Source organism: Maylandia zebra, linkage group LG12 (assembly GCF_041146795.1).
Source record: "Maylandia zebra isolate NMK-2024a linkage group LG12, Mzebra_GT3a, whole genome shotgun sequence".
NCBI lineage: Eukaryota > Metazoa > Chordata > Actinopteri > Cichliformes > Cichlidae > Maylandia > Maylandia zebra.
In genome coordinates this window covers 14,878,133-14,896,076 of record NC_135178.1, presented here as the reverse complement: position 1 = coordinate 14,896,076, position 17,944 = coordinate 14,878,133, and the positions used below count along the sequence as shown (strand labels likewise).

At 42.1% G+C, this 17,944-nt stretch overlaps 1 protein-coding gene across 1 annotated transcript in view; it reads right to left on the bottom strand.

Annotated features, from left to right (window-relative positions):
• The window catches only part of hectd4 (HECT domain E3 ubiquitin protein ligase 4), a 39,024-nt gene that overhangs the window by 2,298 nt on the left and 18,782 nt on the right, over positions 1–17,944 (bottom strand). The window contains exons 36-75 of the mRNA XM_076890746.1: positions 17,429–17,709; positions 17,113–17,299; positions 16,933–17,014; positions 16,618–16,820; positions 16,325–16,460; positions 16,055–16,237; positions 15,759–15,923; positions 15,500–15,669; positions 15,154–15,269; positions 14,956–15,059; positions 14,702–14,863; positions 14,392–14,540; positions 14,175–14,254; positions 13,716–13,879; positions 13,363–13,600; positions 13,118–13,254; positions 12,905–13,031; positions 12,340–12,477; positions 11,751–11,887; positions 11,511–11,671; positions 11,247–11,428; positions 10,948–11,153; positions 10,720–10,850; positions 10,385–10,590; positions 10,098–10,277; positions 8,368–9,761; positions 8,067–8,274; positions 7,764–7,987; positions 7,196–7,341; positions 7,001–7,104; positions 6,134–6,257; positions 5,337–5,527; positions 5,085–5,231; positions 4,867–4,986; positions 3,080–3,235; positions 2,288–2,391; positions 1,875–2,096; positions 1,618–1,784; positions 1,265–1,460; positions 249–471 (exon numbers count right to left, since the gene is read on the bottom strand). Of these exons, the coding sequence (XP_076746861.1) occupies positions 249–471; positions 1,265–1,460; positions 1,618–1,784; positions 1,875–2,096; positions 2,288–2,391; positions 3,080–3,235; positions 4,867–4,986; positions 5,085–5,231; positions 5,337–5,527; positions 6,134–6,257; positions 7,001–7,104; positions 7,196–7,341; positions 7,764–7,987; positions 8,067–8,274; positions 8,368–9,761; positions 10,098–10,277; positions 10,385–10,590; positions 10,720–10,850; positions 10,948–11,153; positions 11,247–11,428; positions 11,511–11,671; positions 11,751–11,887; positions 12,340–12,477; positions 12,905–13,031; positions 13,118–13,254; positions 13,363–13,600; positions 13,716–13,879; positions 14,175–14,254; positions 14,392–14,540; positions 14,702–14,863; positions 14,956–15,059; positions 15,154–15,269; positions 15,500–15,669; positions 15,759–15,923; positions 16,055–16,237; positions 16,325–16,460; positions 16,618–16,820; positions 16,933–17,014; positions 17,113–17,299; positions 17,429–17,709 (7,751 nt within the window). The remainder of the gene's footprint in view (positions 1–248; positions 472–1,264; positions 1,461–1,617; positions 1,785–1,874; positions 2,097–2,287; positions 2,392–3,079; positions 3,236–4,866; positions 4,987–5,084; positions 5,232–5,336; positions 5,528–6,133; positions 6,258–7,000; positions 7,105–7,195; positions 7,342–7,763; positions 7,988–8,066; positions 8,275–8,367; positions 9,762–10,097; positions 10,278–10,384; positions 10,591–10,719; positions 10,851–10,947; positions 11,154–11,246; positions 11,429–11,510; positions 11,672–11,750; positions 11,888–12,339; positions 12,478–12,904; positions 13,032–13,117; positions 13,255–13,362; positions 13,601–13,715; positions 13,880–14,174; positions 14,255–14,391; positions 14,541–14,701; positions 14,864–14,955; positions 15,060–15,153; positions 15,270–15,499; positions 15,670–15,758; positions 15,924–16,054; positions 16,238–16,324; positions 16,461–16,617; positions 16,821–16,932; positions 17,015–17,112; positions 17,300–17,428; positions 17,710–17,944) is intronic.

Sequence of the window (17,944 nt, the reverse complement as noted above, 5' to 3'; positions counted from 1 at the left end):
AAACAGGAGTTCATAACCCAGCACTTCTCTCCCAGTTATGCATGTTTGCCAGTTGTTAATGAACCAGAAGCCCAATGACGTGCTACGTAGCAGGTGCTATAATAAGCTGCCAGCTATGCAGGTGTACAGTAAATGACAGCAAGCCTGAGATTTTGAATGTGTGTCTGTAATTTAACATTTTAGAGTTTGCTCAAGTTTGCAAGAGAAGCTGAGATGATTCGGGGCCTTGCTTAACCCTCAGATCTTACCTGCTGCCCCATCAGGAGGGGCGATCTTCATGGGGTATGGGGGAACATGAGCGGTGTCAGGCCCCCCATCCTTGCAGGGGCACGTGAATGGGATGCGCTCCTGATTGCATGCAAACTTGATGAACTTGCAGAGCTCCTCCTGAGTGAACATCTCCAGGGCGGTCCAGAAGTACTCGATGTGCTGGTCAGTCTCCATCAGGCCCACCTGATACATTGTATGAGCCTACGAGGGAACCGAGCACATGCTGAAATTAAATACTAACCCGTGACAACACGAGGTGAGTGAAATCTCTCTGTATTTCATATATTTAGCATGAATCAATAGCAGAATAAAATAAATAAATAAACTGCCTAGCCCGACAAAGAAACTTTAATGACAAGTGACACAGACATATCACTTTCACACAAATATATGTTTCACCCCAGTGTTAATTTTAATAGCAAGCTTTGATTTAGTTTTAGGCATGTTTTAATGTTTTAATAATTTAGGCATCTAAATTATTCTCATTTTAGTTGACTATGTATCAAAAGGTTCTTGTAGACTAAATTTGAGGTTGATTTATTTGACTAAAATATAAAGTGTATTTACCAGCTAGAGTTGCTCACACAGTTTACGGCGTAGTTTCATGTGTGCCAAATGTGTCCATGCGTCTACTCCTCCCTGTCTTCCAAGTGTTGACATTTTGCTCCTTGTTTCACATTTTTATGAGAAACAAGGAGCCGAACTCTCCTGCTTTCTTCAAGGCAGCAGATCAAATGTGCACCTCTAACCTTACTGCACAACTAGATTACTTCTGACTGGATCACTTCCAAACTGGCCCGCCTTTATACACAACTTTTTTAGTTCTGATTGGATCTTATTTCTCCAGAATTTTCTCATCTTGCTTTCATTTGTTAAGAAAATGTCAGTACATTTTATTTTAGTTATCATCTTCTTTGTGTGTCAGACAAGAAAAAAAAACGTTGACGTGAACTATGATGACAATTATTGGTCAACAAAATTAACACTGCTTTACCTTCAGGAACTCCAAGTTGATGTAAGGCAGGCCGCAGGTGCGCAGCTCAATCTCTATAGGGCTGAGCATGGTAAGCAGCTGCAGGGGAATGATGGATCCGAGCCCTGCACGCACCGCTGTCATGCACTCCACATTCTGCAGCTCCCTCAGACGAAGGCTCCGCACCGCCCGTGCATACACATCCTTGTTCTGCCAGCTTTGCAGACAGATACAAGTACACAGGATATCCAGAATGAAATCACACCCTAATGTTCTGTGGCATTTGGCTATAAAGACAACTTACGCCGAATTAAGATAACTGCAAACGGGAACGGGAACAACAACAAAAATGCGATCAGTGGGATGATTTGTACCTGACAATGAGGCTCCGCCCTCCCTGACAAAGCTCCACTTCTTCACCAGTCATAGTGACATAGGTAAAGGTGCAGCAGGGACGGCTGGGGGAGTCTGGGCTTTCTCCTGAGTGGTGCTGGGAGGAAATTTCAGCACACAGGGCCTCTAGCTCTGTCTCGTCAGTCACCTTCAGCATAGGAGGGAAAAGGTAAATTTGAGGTCACTAGAGTCATGTTGGTAGCATCTAAAGGTGCTACAAACACTAATATACACTTACATTTTCAAATTTCTTGACATAGTTGTAGGTAAGCACATCGGCTTCTTGCAGGTCCTGCTCTGAGTCGAGAGGCTCACCAACTAGGCCCTTCCAAAATGAGCCCAGTAAGTCCAAAGGAAGTGGCACATCTGCACGTATGGCTATGCCTAGTAGTTGGCCAAAAAAGTGCAGCAACTGTTCCTCTGCATAGCTGATAGGGCATGGAGTGAGGATATATTTCCCCTGAGAACAGCACAAATACAGATACGAATTATATTACTCCTAACACAGCAGTTTGCATCATGTGTGATAAAACACATTTCAGTTAGTATCTAGCACACAGTCGGATATGAATGAATTTTTGGGGAAAACAAATAGAGCAAAAAAGACAAAAAAAGCAGAAAACATGGTAGGTAATAGAAAATAAATATTACCTTATTACGATTGGCTGCAGCACTGGGACAGGGGAGCAGCAGGGAAAGTGCAGAACTCTGCAACTCCTTACACACCTGCCACAGGAAGTGTCTAAAAGAGCCACCTGCACACATTGATCACAGCCAGTTAGAACAGGAAGGGGGCAAATACTATTCACAGGGCTGTACATTGATTCAAAGTGCACATACAAACAAACTTTGAAAGAATTTTAGTTCAGTACAAATAGACCCGGAATCTGTGCTGCAGGCTTCTGCTTATGTGATTAACTATTGCAGTATGAGAACTCCTTTTACACATGGTGCTTATTTACCCCTTCTTAAAGCCAGTTTTGTTGTTTTATTTTGGTAGAAATGTCCTTCCTTTTTTTAGGTTCCGGTATTATTTTTTTTATAACAAAAAATATTGTGAAATATAGTGAAACATGGAAACTTCTATCAAAACGAAACAGAAAACCTACATTGGCCTGTAATGTCTTGAAAGTGGTCAATTTATTTTATGGCCTGACAGTGTAATTAAGTAACTGCAAATGCCACATTTACATGATGTTAGTCTCTTTACTTCTTCCTGTATTACAGAAAAACAAAATGAGCAGAGCAGAATAAATCTAAGTATATCCAGTGCTTAGATTCTCAACCGATTAAAAGTTCATATATTTTGCCATTGATTTTGTATTTTGCTTTTAATACTGGTTAGTTAGTTGTACCAGTTATTTGGAAGTTTATGAATTAAAATAAATCTCAAGCGCAAGAATCAAAGGCAGTACAGAAGTATTGTGAGGGAGAAATTCTTACTCGTGCCATGAACTTCCTCTCCAGTGAAGCGGATGTTAAAGGCGTAGGTTGGGTCTCCTCCACTGGCGAGTTTCACACAAAGCTGGGATGACGGCACACACGACAGCTGGCGTGCTGCCTGGCAGAAGTACGTGTTCTCTGATGACCTGATCTCACCTGAGGCAGACGCACCCAATCAGAAAAAAAAGCACATTTGACAAGATACCTTGAAAGTATGAAGAGTATTAGGGCCACATTAAGAAAAAAAATAATTATTGATCATTTTGAGAAAAAAAAACCCCAAAATGTGCAGATTACAAACTGATGCAGCCTCTGCAAGATGCTTTGTGTAGATGAGTTACTGAAACAAATTGATTAGCTGCTACATCCCACTAAACATTGGATGTTAGATAGATGCTCAGACCATGTCTATATTGGGTCTGTTGTTTTTGCAAGCAATCGACATCTATACGACGTCCAAACAAGGTCCACAATTTGGACGCCAAACCATGACCCACCTTGGAGGTTAATATAATGCTCAATATATGAACTTTGGACAGGATAATTACTTTGGGCGTCACGTGGACATCTGTGACAGGTGCCGGAAATTTACATGATTAAGAAATGTAGTATTTTTAATTACAAATATAAACATTATTGTTATCAACATAAACAATATGTTTAAATAAAGATTATTTAAAAACATCCCTCATTACTTATGTGTTATTCTATTGATTTATTCAGTACATGTTGGTATTTTTTTTAATGTTAAAATGCAAAATAATTATGGTTAAAGTATTTTTGAAAACTTTTGAAATTCCTTTTAAAAAGAGCACAATTGTATTTAAAAAGTTTAAAAGAGCATTTTCTTTATATATGCTCCATATTTACAAGTAATCCCGTTTTATTTGTGAAGAGGTTTGTAAGAGGAAGTGAGTGTGTTTGTATTCAGTAGCAAGACAAGAAGTTGCAACAGAAAGTATGAGAAGTTTATGCAATTGTGTATAAACTGGACTACTCTGCTCAACAGTATTTGTTTATTCGCACATTTTGCAAACTGTCTGTGAGAAGCTCGGGACATTTCTGCTCCAAATCCACCGTGCAGCTGCTCACTTTTGTTTTAGCTCAGGAGCCCACGCCATCTGAAGATGTCCACTAATCGCTCTGTATTCCTTCACACATAACTGTTTCTGTACAGAAAACATGCCCTCCACCATCTGGAAACATGGGACTATAGAGCCCATAGAAGCAGCCTAAAAACAGTCTAAAATGAGTCGAAGATGTCTTCAACAACCACATTTTAGACGTTCAGTAGACGTTGAAAAAACAAAAACAACATTGCCTGGCGTTACAAAACAACCCCTTCAGTGGATCAAACATATAAACATATGACATATAAAAAACAACAGTCCGATGTCACTTGCGCAGTGGGACTGTATCTTGTGATACAATATACACGCTCTTCAAAGTTTGTGGGTTTTTTTCCTTCTGACCAGATGTTGCTTTCTGCACCATCGTTTCAAGATCCTTATTACCACACTCTGTTTATGTGCTAAAAGAGAAATCGTTTTCTTGTAACTAAAACCGATTTTGAAATATAATGTCACTAACTTAGCTACACAAGCCATTATATGGAGGATATAGCAGCTGTGGCAATTTGCCTTGAAAATATTTTAATCTCCACATTTCTACATTTTTTTCTCAAAATGATCAATAATAATTTTTTCTTAATGTGGCCCTAATGCTCCGTTAAGTGATATAGAACTTTGAAAAACTAAAAAACGTGAACCAGTGAAAGGAATACCCACCTCCCACAATCTCTAGAGGGTCCAGTGTAATCTCTGGAGCGGCATGGTCAGCTGTCCGCTGCACTGTGGCATTCAGTACTCTGTTCATCACAGTGACCTTAGTGTCATAAAAGATTAGGCCTGCAAATAGAACAAGCGGTGAGTCATTTCAACAAAGCAAGCTTTCCAGATAGGTTACACAAACTACAACGCGAGATGTGTGCTCAGATCCCGCTCACCTTTGGCCTCACTCAACAGAGCTGCAATGCTGTTTTGATACGTATGTGTTTGTCTCAGTTCCACCAACGGCAGGAAGAAACTCTCCAGGCTGTTGTTGAGCGATTGCAGCAAAGCAAAGCGTAGGCGTAAACTCTCCACAGGCACATCTGAAAACATTGACATTTATACAAAAAGTTATGTATAGCTGACAAAACCCCCCCGAGGTTTCAAACTTTTCAGTGAAACTCCAAAAGTGCTGGCAGTTTACATACTGAGCAAGCAGGCTACACGAGGATCAGCAGCATCACTGGGGTCCAGGTAGACTTCATGGGGGTGCAACCGGGATGGTGTGATAGCCAGGTGACGGCACAGTCTGTTGATGTACTGTACCAATGCCACATCCATTTCTAAGCTCCACTTTCTACAAGCCTTCTGTGCATGGCGAGTGTCTATACAGGTGCACCTGGCAGAGGAGCACGGGAGTTCTTAAATAAAGAGCTCTGAGCTCATTAAAAACATTAAAGAGCAGAAACATTATCAAATAGAGACAAGACACTCAAAGAATCCTTAATACAAACTGATCCCTAAGAGCCAATCAACTGCCAAACCAGGGGGAAAAAAAAAAAAAAAGACATGAAACAACTCACACACTCGCCTTCTTAAAGGCAAGCAGAAACTCAGCAGCCATATAGAAATATCTGTGGGCAGTTATTTTTGATAGAAAGAAAAAAACAAAACAACCAAAAAACCTTCAGTTTAAATAATCACCAAAATGTTTACTACATCCGTAGAATCAGTCGACTCTGATAAAAATGGGACTTTGCCCCAAAATAAGGCTTATGAAGCTTTTTTCCCCCACTAGAAATTCTACATATATCATCATCTTTGCAGTTAGTAATAAGACATAATATATGCATTTATTATTGTTTTTATGAAGGTTAAAAACTTCTAATTAGGGCAGAATTACTTAAAACAAAAGAAAACTGACAACATGTTAAGTGTGTGTGTGTCTGTGTGTGTGTGTGTGTGTGTGTGTGTGTGTTTTCAAACAAGGCTGTTCAAATCTCACCTCTCAAAGTGAAGATCATAACCACAAGCCAAAATTGCCCTCCAGACACTGCGGATGTCCTGCTTGGCTCGGTCAACAGCAAATTTATGGAAGCCTTCTAGTGTCAAGTACTTCTCCTCTGGGACTAAAGAAACCATTCACAGCAGGTTGCATTTCATTTACAAATACATGGATCAGCTACTGATATGGAAAATTCTCACTTTTATGATAATGGACTGGCGGTGTGTCAACAGACAAAAGTGCCTTTAAATGCAATTGTGTGGATGTCTTAAATTCTCTGGTAACCTACTTACATTAATTTCAATGTTGTGCTGCTTCATCCTACTTTCCTACAATTCAGATACAAATATTATACTTTTTCTTCTCTACAGTTTCAGCTGTTAATTAGTTTTCAGATGAAACTTAATGAAAAGGTTTATTAAGATACTAACAAAACAAAACACCCGCGCAAAACATTGCTTTTAATGATTTTGACATATGACAAAGTGTCTCGTGTCTGGTTTTGGGTGCCCTCATGAAATGACGCAACTATGGAAAAAAAAAAAAAAGCAAAAATGAAACTGCTATCATTTTGATGTTCAATTTCCATCAGGTTCCCTAAAATTTATCTCATGACACAGCACAAATGTTTTCACTTTTTCGTGTCCTTTGTTTTTATTTCACTTTTACTTGCGAAGGAACATTTGAAACTCATGGATAAGCCTGGATAGGTTCACAGCTTAGGAATGTGAATATTTCTTCACCACACATTTAGTTCTGTGGTAGTTAGGTAGTTAATTCAAAGGTTGTTTTAATCCTTTGCAAATCTTTGTGTTAGCTAAAAATTCATAGATGTGTGGAGTCAAAGTGGGAGTGTTTATTACAAACCTTCGGTTTTCTTCGCAGGAGATTTTTCCACATCTTTTTCTTCAGGTCTGGATTTCTCAGGAGATTTCGGCTTTAGCACTGTTTTCTTCTCACTCAGTGCGGTTCTGAGAGATGAGCACATTTTAATTCAGTTATCATGGCAGTGTGTTTATGCCTCTATACATGTAGTTACCGTTCAAAAAGTGAGTGACGTACCTGACACTGTTAAGCACAGACTTTTCCTTAGTGGGAGGTTTGGTGATGGGCCTCTTGGTGCTTACTACCTTGCCTTGATGCTGCTCTTTTCCTGCCTTGCTGTACTTGTTCTTATTTGGCTTAGGAGTGCCATACTTTCTTAGAATCTAAAAAAATAAAACATTTTGTAAGTTGTTGTGTACAAAAGTTGAAAAGTTGTTTTAAAACAAAAAGGTCAATTAAATTAAATTACAGTTAAATTATTATTATTATTTTTTTTGAATTATAGTAATCCATCTATCCATTTTCTTCAATTTTTCGAATTCAGGTTAGGGGCATTTAACCTGGCCCCACTAATTCAATGTCTTTGAACTGTGGGAGGAATCAGAGAACCTGAAGAGAACCACGCTGACACGGGGAGAACATACAAACTCCACACAGAAAAGGTCCTGATTTAATTCAAACTCAGGGCCTTCTCTCTGTGAGGTGACAGTCCAAACTAAAACCGAGCCAGCCATTTGACTAACAAATTTTTGATTTAACTATATCAAAGAATTCACAAGTTTACTGTTGAGCACTTCTTTAATACCTGAGTAAGTTGGTCCTCAAGTACTTTCTTGGGAGGTCGAACATTGGTGAAGAAAGTATGCAGTAGGTTGCCTGGTGTCTGAGAGTTGATCTGCTCCTTGCTGAGGTAAATGTCAGACACTTTAACGGGCTTGGCTGGCGTGAGGCTGAGCATCTGCTCCGAGTGGACACAGCTCTTAAAAATATCTGTGAGGACATCTCGGGCTCCAGGTACAAGCTTGTCACCTTCAAACAGAAGAATTTTAATTTAGACAAAGTAAGAAAACTAAAAGCAGCAAATATGTGATTGTAGTTAAGTGACAACCTTTGATTGTTTTCTCCAAGAAGTAGTCTTCAAGGGCAGAGCTTCCCTGTGTGTCAAACAGGCTTTGGTTAACACTGGAAGCCGTGAGGATCTCCTCATTGGTCAGCTCCATTAGTTCTTCTTCACCTTCCAGGCTGGACAAGCCAATCAGGTCACTGCTGTTGAAAAGACTGGCACGAATTTTTTCCACTTTGGCTCGAGAACGCACCTATAGTCACCAAAAGAGAAATTTTCCTTACATTTTCAACATCTTAAGCACAAAATCAATCAGATGGAATAATAACGATTTGAATCAGCTCACCTCAATGACAGCGTAACCCTTGATGGGTCTGGCCATGACTGCATTGCTCTCTAATGAGGTGACTGTGTGCATAGAGCCCCCATCTGACGCGGATGGCGTTTCTGCACTGTCGACAGGTTCCCCTAAGCTGCCGAGACTCCCAAGACTCCCTGTGCTACACAGGGAGGTATCTAGACTCTCCTGACTAGAAACTGTCTGTGACTCTTGGAGTCCCTGCTGGGGGTATGTAATGGCAGAAGCTGCAGCCGCAGGAGTGAGAGGTGGGACAGCTAAAAGCTCCTGATCGACGGAAAGTTCACTGGCAGTGCGGGAGACCCCCTGAGAGGAGCTGCAGATAGAGGTCTGGCTGGTAGAAGCTGAAGCACTCACACTCATAGCTGGAGTTACACTACTGGAGCTGTCGGGACTCTCGGGACCTCCGTTGTTTGCAAAGGGGCGCTCAGGTTCAGGACACACTTTACCATCCTGAAGGCTTGCAACACCAGTCCCAGGTTTTTTCTTGGGGTCCTCCTCCTGGAGAGGAATGAAGACTTCATCTTTAAAGAGCCCCCCATGTGCGTTGCAAGCCCTTCGGATAGCATTACGGACAACAGCCTCCTCCAGGTGCGTGGGAATACCTGAGAGCACCAGCAGGCGACTGTGAGCAGTGGGTCCAACCAGAGCCTGGCAGGCGTCCGTTACTGCATCGCTGGTTACGCTTAAGCCCTGTGGGTCCTTGTTGGCAAGGTGTCGTAAGATCATCAGCAGAGTAAGGCAGCGGTGGAACCACAGCATGTCCTCAGGTTTACTACCTGCCATGTTCAGCAGGGCACTGTCACTCTCTGACAGCCTTGCACCTCCACTTCCCCGTTTACCAGACACTGCTGCCACTGCAGCTGCTGCTCTCTCACGCTTCATCTTCACCTTCTTACGCTTTGAGAGCAAACTGGGGCTCTGCGGTGTCTGGCCTGGGGATGATGATGAGGATGAAGAAGAATCACTAAGGTTAGGGGCACTGGTGGAGGACAGCGCTCCCACTGAAGAGCCGCCAACATTGAGAGGAAGTGTCACCTCTGCAACAGCCAGACACACTTCCATCAGGGCATGAAAGTATGTGGAGAATCGACTCTGCTCCGCACCCAGGGCCAATGCAATGCCTCCGGATGAGGACCCCCCTGCTCCAGCCCCTCCAGCAGTCCATCCCTGAGTTTCCCGGTCATAGAGCTTTCGGAGTTCTGTCTGCAGGGCCATGAGCACTGCGAGGCAGGGGTTAAGCAAAAGAGCAATTGAACTTGATAGACCAGTAGGGCTCTTGCGCTGCTCCAATTGGTGGATCTTCCGCAAAAGTTCCGCTAACAAGTGAAAGATGAGTTCTTTGATGGAGGGAGCCAGATCAGTTGTCCAAACCAAACCACCTAAGAACAACGACCAAGAAAATAATCAAAATTGGGATCTTGGGAAATCTTTATGCACCTAAATGTCTCGTGACTTATAGCTTAGGTTCGTAAGCTTTGAGTTGTTACTTCTAACTAAAAGGACATTAAAATGAATAATAAAAATTTAAAACTAAATATCACAATTTAGGATTTTGAAATCTTTTTTTGAAATCTCACAATTTAGGATTTAATGGGTGAAATCTACATTTGTGTGTTTAATGTAATACTACAACTGCTATATGACAGGGATACAGAAATATGGCAATGAAATACAACATGCACATTAAATGGTGTCACAATGGATATTCCTCCTACCAAGTAGTTCTACCACTTGTAGCAGCACAGATGAGGGAACTGTGTCCAGCTCATCCTCTGATCGTTCACTGCTCTCTCCCAGCTTCCATGTTAGCAGCTGTTCAGCAAATGCCATGGCTAATGGAAACTCCAGTGGCAAGGAGTGCAACACCAGCACAGCACCAGGAGGGGGGGACACCCCTACAATTAAGACAAAGGGATACTTCATTACATTTAATGGGTACAGAGTTTATTCACAAAACAGCTAAAGCAGCGTATATAAATTCCCTTTGGAATTAGATACTAACCAAGCTTGATGTGCACTTTATCAGTAGGGATCATAACAGAAGGATATTGATTGGTGGTAGGTGGGGGAATAAGGCCTGTGTTGGTAGGTGAAGCATCCAGAGGATAACACACAGCCTCCATCAGATTCAGCTGGCCATTTCTCCGCACCTTGTGACCCAGGCCATACACCATGACTCGAGCCCAAGGGGCCTTGTACAGACTTGAGCTAATGGAGTAGAAAAGATTAAGATGTCATTTTTGCTATCAATTTGATTTTGTTTTTAAGTTTTCTCTCCTATGTTTTTTATTTATTTATTTTATTAAAGCTGTTATTTAATAAACCACTATAACTCACTCTTTACGACAGCCTAGCTGGCTTTCTTTGCAGGACACGATCACAAATGCAGCTCCTGGAAAGCTGACATCCATGCTTACTTTGGATTCTGACACTGGGAACTCCTCAGATGTAAACTGCTCTGGTGCATTCTGTCAAGAATCACCCCAATTGTAAGAGTTGTAACAGCTTGTAAACATGCACCCTGAGATACATGTATTAAATTAATAACAGATTGACAGAACATACCTGTAGAAAGCAGCATATCTGCTTTGTAAGCTCAAGTAAGCTTTCTTCTCCTTGATGCAAGGCACGGGTGATGGCCACTGTCAACCACTCCCGGATTGGCTGAGCGTTGCCCTGGTAAAACAGGTCTGTGGGGGAGCAACTTTGGCCCTCAAGGTTGTGCAATACTGACTGAGCCAGCAGAACAGAACTTGAACTGATCGTGCCATCTGCAGGAAGAAAAAAATTGTCACATTTACCACTAATAGAATATGCACATGGTATTAAGGTGTTTCATTATAATATCGTATAGCCACACTCACCAGGGAGGGGTGGAGCCAGCAGCTGGTTAGATAGAAGCTGCAAGTGTTCCAAGGTGATGTCACGGATAGCAGGTATGTGGAAGAGACGAGTGAAGGTGTGCGGATTCTTGGGGGCAAAGATGTTGAGCAAGGCCATGCGACAGTATAATCTGGCCAGTGCACTCTCACAGCGAAGAAGTTCCCTAAAATAAAGCAGAGCTGCATGAATGATTCTGTGCAGCATGTAGACGTGTCATATTTATCCTCATTGGATTCACATGTTACCTGTGAATCTGAATGTTGCTACTGTCTAATGAGACCAAGCCATTAGCCGCAGTACGGCGAGATCCAGCAGGTGGGCGTTCCAGCATTTCAATTGGATACCAGTACCTGACAAGCACACCCTCACTACGCAGGTATGTCTCCACCTGTACCAGTTCATTCACCTTAACAAAGCAAACAGTTTGTTCATCAGCATCTTTGTTAAGATAGAAAACGCTTATAATGGTAAATGAGTATACTTACAGAGTCCACATCCAGCACAACACCATGCAAACCAAAAGTTTTTAACATGCCCCTGATGGCAAATTTCGGCAGTGCTGTTCCCCCTGTTGTGCTGTTGGTATTGTTGCTGTCAGGACATCGGATGACCACAGTCAAGCCTGTGTTGAAACAGTACATCACCACGAGGATCATTTAAATGACATCACATCATATTACAGTGGTCCCTCACTATAATGCAGTTCACCTTTCCTGGCCTCGCTGTTTTGTGGATTTTTTTTGTGCAATTTTGCATGTTTTTTTTGTTTGTTTTTTTTAACAGCACATTGTGTTTGTGTCCTGATTGGCTGTAGACCACTGTCAATCAATCTCATGCCGTGTCTCCTGGGTACTTTGCAGACTTCACCTATCACGGGTTATTTTTAGAACGCAACTCCTGTGATAAACGAGGGACCACTGTATATACATTTGATTTTTTTCCCCACTGGAAATTACAATAAGGTCATTCAAGCCTAGTGGCAGCAAGTGAAAAGTAACTATGTGCAATATTAGTACAGATGTCTAAAGACTTTGTTTTGTGTGCTTCATGAAATAATGTTATTTCCTTTCATACCTTTGCGGACTTTGTCGATAGTGAACTTGTTGGCCTCATCCTTGATATCCTCAATAGTTGGGAGGTAGAGATCTCGAGGAATGCCACCATTCTCTTCATACAGAAATTCCACTGTCTGCCTCGCAATGTCAACCATACCTGAAACCAGAAACAGCGTCTCAGCTCTACGTACAGGTAGACAGTCTGGTAAGTGATTAATTTTATAACTTCAGACATCTATTTAATGAGGGTTGATGACAAGAATCCCATCATCAAATCATGAAGCACATTAAAGCATGTAGTATTAAAACTGAGGTCTGATTTGATTTGATACTTAATTCCTTGGTCTATGAGTGAACCTAAATTATCAGCAATAAACTTTAAGGCGGTTAAATAAACATGTACAAAACGTTCTTCCTATTATGACATTATTTTGACTTTTAGACGCAATTAACGCTCCATTTAGTTTTCAAAAACATCTTAAGGGTCATAAAGTTAAAGCAGCACAGGTTAAGTGTTTATTGTCATGGAAAGCTGCAGTGGCACGCAAGATTTTTTTGGCCATGTTGTAATATAAGTTATTTACCCAGCTGCAGAGCTCCTTTGATTTGGTCCAGGCCCGATTTCCTCTCAGCCTCGTTACGGAACCGTCTACGAATTGTGGGGAACACTTTTGTCTCCCATGCCTTCACCAGAAGGGCATAGTGGTCCTCCTGAAGTCAAATCAAAATTCAGTCATGAAATACTTAAGCTTAAAACTTTTTCCAACACAATTTTGAGCATTGCAGACTTTTCTTACTCTTGGAACATCATCATCATCCTCATCATCACTCTCATCATCAGCAATAGGGGGAGGATGTGGGTCGGGTCCAGAGGTGACCAGATTCTCATAGCTCAGCTCCACCTTATAAAGGCAGGACTGGTCACTGTTGTACTCTGCAAAAGCCAAATATTCAAAGGTTACTAGGCTATGAGGCAAAAATACAAATCGACAAGGAAGAAAAAAATTTTTTGAAAAGGAATGCGAGATGACAAGAGACATACGCTGCTGAGCAACTGCAACAGCTGCAATCCGACAAGGGGGTCCATGAGAACCAGAGTCCGAAGTAACACTAGCGCCTGCATCATTATCGCTGTCTGAGGCCATAGCAAAGGGCAGTGCTTCAAAATTTGCACTGATTTCTTCTGCAAGGTCTACACACAAGTCAGCAGCATTTCTGTGTGCTTGGCCTTCAGCAAATGCAAAAGGCCGGCTTCCAAAGTTGGCACGTATCTTTGAGTTCTGCAAAGGAATATAGAGAAAGTCAATATATAAATATATACATGCATATAAATAATCCAGTACATTTTCCTAGAGCAGTTCAAATATAAATGAGCCCTTTTTAGCAGAAACCCACCTTCTTTTGAATGTGTACCAGGGGCCACATTCCACCAGCTACATCGTCAAGAATGGGACTAAGCCGCTGACCACAATAGGTAAAATACACCCTGCCTTTAGGGGCCTGACCAGGTGGAGGTGGAGTGCCCTCAGAACGCTCCCATCCAATTCCAGCTACATCACCTGTGTTCATGCAGATGGAACATCCACATCTCAGTAATGGCTTGATGTGAACAGGTCATGACACATTTTAAAAACATGCTAACATAGGAAACAGCTCAAGTTAGATTAAGTTAAGAAAGCAAGATATGCTTTTCAATCAGCTTTTTGAAAGAGCAGCCTGGTAAGCAACATTGCATGTAAAACGTTTATTTCAAATCCATAACAGACTGCCGTATGGATTTCCAAGCTGTGTAAATCAAACAAAAGAAATGATCGATTGAATATGGAAAGAAAGATATTTTGGCTACTGTCTCACCAGGAAGTAGAGCCACATCCAGCCTGACACTCTTCCATTGCAGCAGACTGGAGCCATTATAATGCACTGCCCTACCATTACTGACACACACAGACAGAGAGGAGACAAGCACACAGAGACAGCATGACAAAAAAAGAGTAAAGCAGTCAGCAATCAAGTAAGAGAAACAGAGCAGAGGAAATCCAAAGGGAGTATCTTCGCTTTAATAGCTACATACTTATGGAACAAACATGTGCCAACAGGGTTGGTCCATGCTCCATCCCTTTTCTCTGCTTCAGGTGCAAAACCAAAAGACACAATTGGCCCACTGTCCTCCTCTGAGTCTCCATAGGAGACAATTTCTATCTCCCAGTAAAACGATGGTGCCTGCAAGGACAAAGATAGAAAAGTTTAAACTATGGACAGGCTCCAAGTAAATAATTATAAATAAATAAATTATAAGTGAATAATTATATTTCATACTAATCGTTGATATTTGTTCAAACAAACTAAAATACTGCAGGAGTGGATTCCTCTGATGTGCCCACCTGAACTGGTACGGGAGAGGTTGCGTAGATGAAAGTGCCTCTGGGAAGCCCTCCTCCAGCACTTGGATCAGCCAAGAAGGTGACAGAGGTCAGACGGGATGAAAACATGCAGGCACGGACTGGAGGGAAAACTCTGGATGGACACCAAGTAATCTCCTTTGGCTGTTAAGACAAGCAGATCAAAGGTGAAAAGACAGAAGGAGCCCAAAATAACCTCTATGTATTTATTTGTCTATGTATTTAGGAGCCCCTACCTGACGTCTGTCCGTCTGCAGTGGTGGAGGTGGTGGACGAGCACAGTCCCGATACAGCATTCTTACTCTCTCACATTGAGCTTCAACCATGCCAAGGCGCTCTCCTGCACAAGATGACAGAAATGTGTCAGACACACAGTTGCTAAACTGGTATGGTGCTGAGAAGTACCAGCTGATGACATATCTGTATATGCTCACCAGGGCTGCACTCCTGGGCAACCAGGTTGAGAACCTCAACAGCAGCCGGACACTGCTGAATGAACTCTTCACAGAAGGAGCTGTCCTCTAGAAGTTGGGCCATCACCAGACACGCCCTGACAAAAAACAAACAAAAACAACAACATCACATCATATCACATAATGATGCTCCAGTCTGAAGGGGTTTACATTTTAAATATAAGATAGTTTCCCCTTATAATGCAAGTATGAGACTCAGACTAAAAAGTTCAAAAGTTGATTCCAAATTCAAACCCCAAGATATTTTGACACAGACCTGACCAATCAGACAAAATGCACAAGGTTACCTGCATTACTATTTACTCACCTAGTTCTGATTTCAGCCAGCAAGCGCACTGCAGCCATTACCGGGCTGGAGCCATCTCCGGTAGCTGGTAAAGAAGTGTGAATAGAGAGACTGCCCTCCTGTGGCAGAAGCATAGACTGCACAGCTTGTACCACCTTCTCTGTGATTGATAGCTTATAGAGAGGAAGAGCCTGTTGTGGGGAGAGCCAAAAGTGACAATCAGATTGTCACTTTTGGCCTATAATAAGAACTGTACATAACCTATTGTTGGAATTCTTACCTCAGATCTGGGAGTGCAGAGGCGTGATATTGGTACTGTCAGGATATCTGAAGCTTTGCAAGCTTTCCTATACTCGCAAGACGGAAACTTCACAGTAGCGATGCCCTCCTGCTCATTTATAGACATAACTATACCCACACTCCCCAGCACTCCTTTACCTACCACCTGCAGAGCAAAGGAAGCACGATAAAAAATGACAGTAGTTCATTTTTTCAGTGGTTTCAATGGATTGGATCACACCATCTTGATAAATATATGCAATAATAATGTGTGGTATCTTTGATATATGAACTAACCTGAACCTCAGAACCAATCTTGATAGTTTCTTTAAAGCCTCCAAGAGCACAGAGTGCAGCAACAGCCTGTCTGCCAATGGCCTGCAGTTTAGCCAGTTTTCTGCCACTGCTGCTGCCGTTCTCCAGAATACTCTCAGCATACTTGCCCAGCTGAGGGATAAACATTAGCGCCCGGGAGAGAACCTGCAAAACAGCCATGAGAAACACTATCAGCAAACAATATCAAGTATAATCATTGATATGGAGGTAAGAAACAGGATAATGCTTTACTTTCTCAGCAGTGCTTGTCCAGATCTGAGCAGTGTTGGACTCAGGAGCAGTGAGCAGACTATGAAGCAGGGCTATGACCTCTGCAGCCATGCTGTTGGCAACATGGCCACTGATAAATGGGCGTACCGGGTCTGACCTAATTAAGGCAGATTTTAAGAAGAAATGTTACAACCAAAGATCAGAATATGTATCTGCAACATACACCTACAACCTGGCAGTATCCACTTGCAAATATGACTGCAAATATTAAATGATTCATTTTGTATAAAATGTCTAAATCACAGAAACAGCACCTGGCCAACTCGGCATTCCTGTCTCTGCAAACAGCAGTCTGAGCAGTTTTCTTCTTGTCGCCAGGAGTAATGCCCCCAGCAGTCTCTTGGGCTAAAGTCTCCACAGGTGGACCAACGCTCACTATCAGACCAGACTGGGCCCACTTGTTGGCTTTCCTCAGGGCAGCAGATGCTTCTTCTGTAATCACCTCACAGCATCCACTCTAAATAACATTTAAAATAGGACAGAGATAAAGATGGCAGTTACAAAAAACAAAACAAAAAAACCAAAAAAACAGGCACTTTATGGTTCTGGTTTAGTTATTTTTAAGTTACCTTTGTCATGTCTCTGTCCATCTTTACAACTTTTTCCATGTTTGCTCCAGTGCCCAGTCGAAAGGGACGCCCCTCAGAGCTGCTACATTTTGGAAAGAGTGGAGAAACAGTAAAGTCAGAAACACCCAGAGTAAGCTTGCAAATGTAAACCCAAAACAAAGATATGAGGTGAAATCATACCTAAGGAGTGGTTGTAAAACCTCATGAGATGACTGGTCCTCTCTCTTGTGGATAAAAATCGAAAGCTTGCCATCAACTGCCTCTCCCTCCTCCCCAACATCATCAGACTTGAGAGCTCCTTTGGAACTGGCACGAGAGAGACTTGTGTCTGGCTCAGAGGAGCTGGGTGAGAGAAGAGTCTGACAGCCTGGCAAATAGAATATAGGAATAAGAAGGAGAAGACAATTTTATAACCATCCAGTATAGTTGCTTTACCATTTTTGCCTTTATTCAGATGGTGGACAGCATTTAGAGGTTCTAGGTAAGAGAGACAAACCTGGTACTACATAGTCTGCCAGCTTGGCTAGCAGCAAGGCAGCAATGCGTGAGGCTGGATCATTGGCATCTTGTTGCTCAGCATCTAGCGTGTTAATGGAGTAGCTCCACGAGGGCAGAGCCACATTACCGCAGTCCTCCACACTCATGAGCGGCAGGGCAGCACGACACAGCTGCAGGATGATAAGTACTAGCTTTGGTGAGGGCCTCTGGTCGAGCAGAAGAGACAAGAGCTTGGAGACACAAGCTGGCTGGCTCAGGATGGCTTTCCCTATGTGGCTCCTAAAACATAAACATACACTGTATGAATTGTCGGTGTTGCGATATACAAAAACAGGTGATAATTAATAACCAAAAAAAAGTGTTAGAAAAACAAAAACATGATAATACATGGCGCACAATCCAAGGCCAATATAGCTATAGAGTCAGTCTCAATACCAGTTTTTTATGCCTCTCCTCTCTTTCAGTAACTACTACATTTCAGCCTCAGATCATCTAAGGTAAGGTGACCATTATT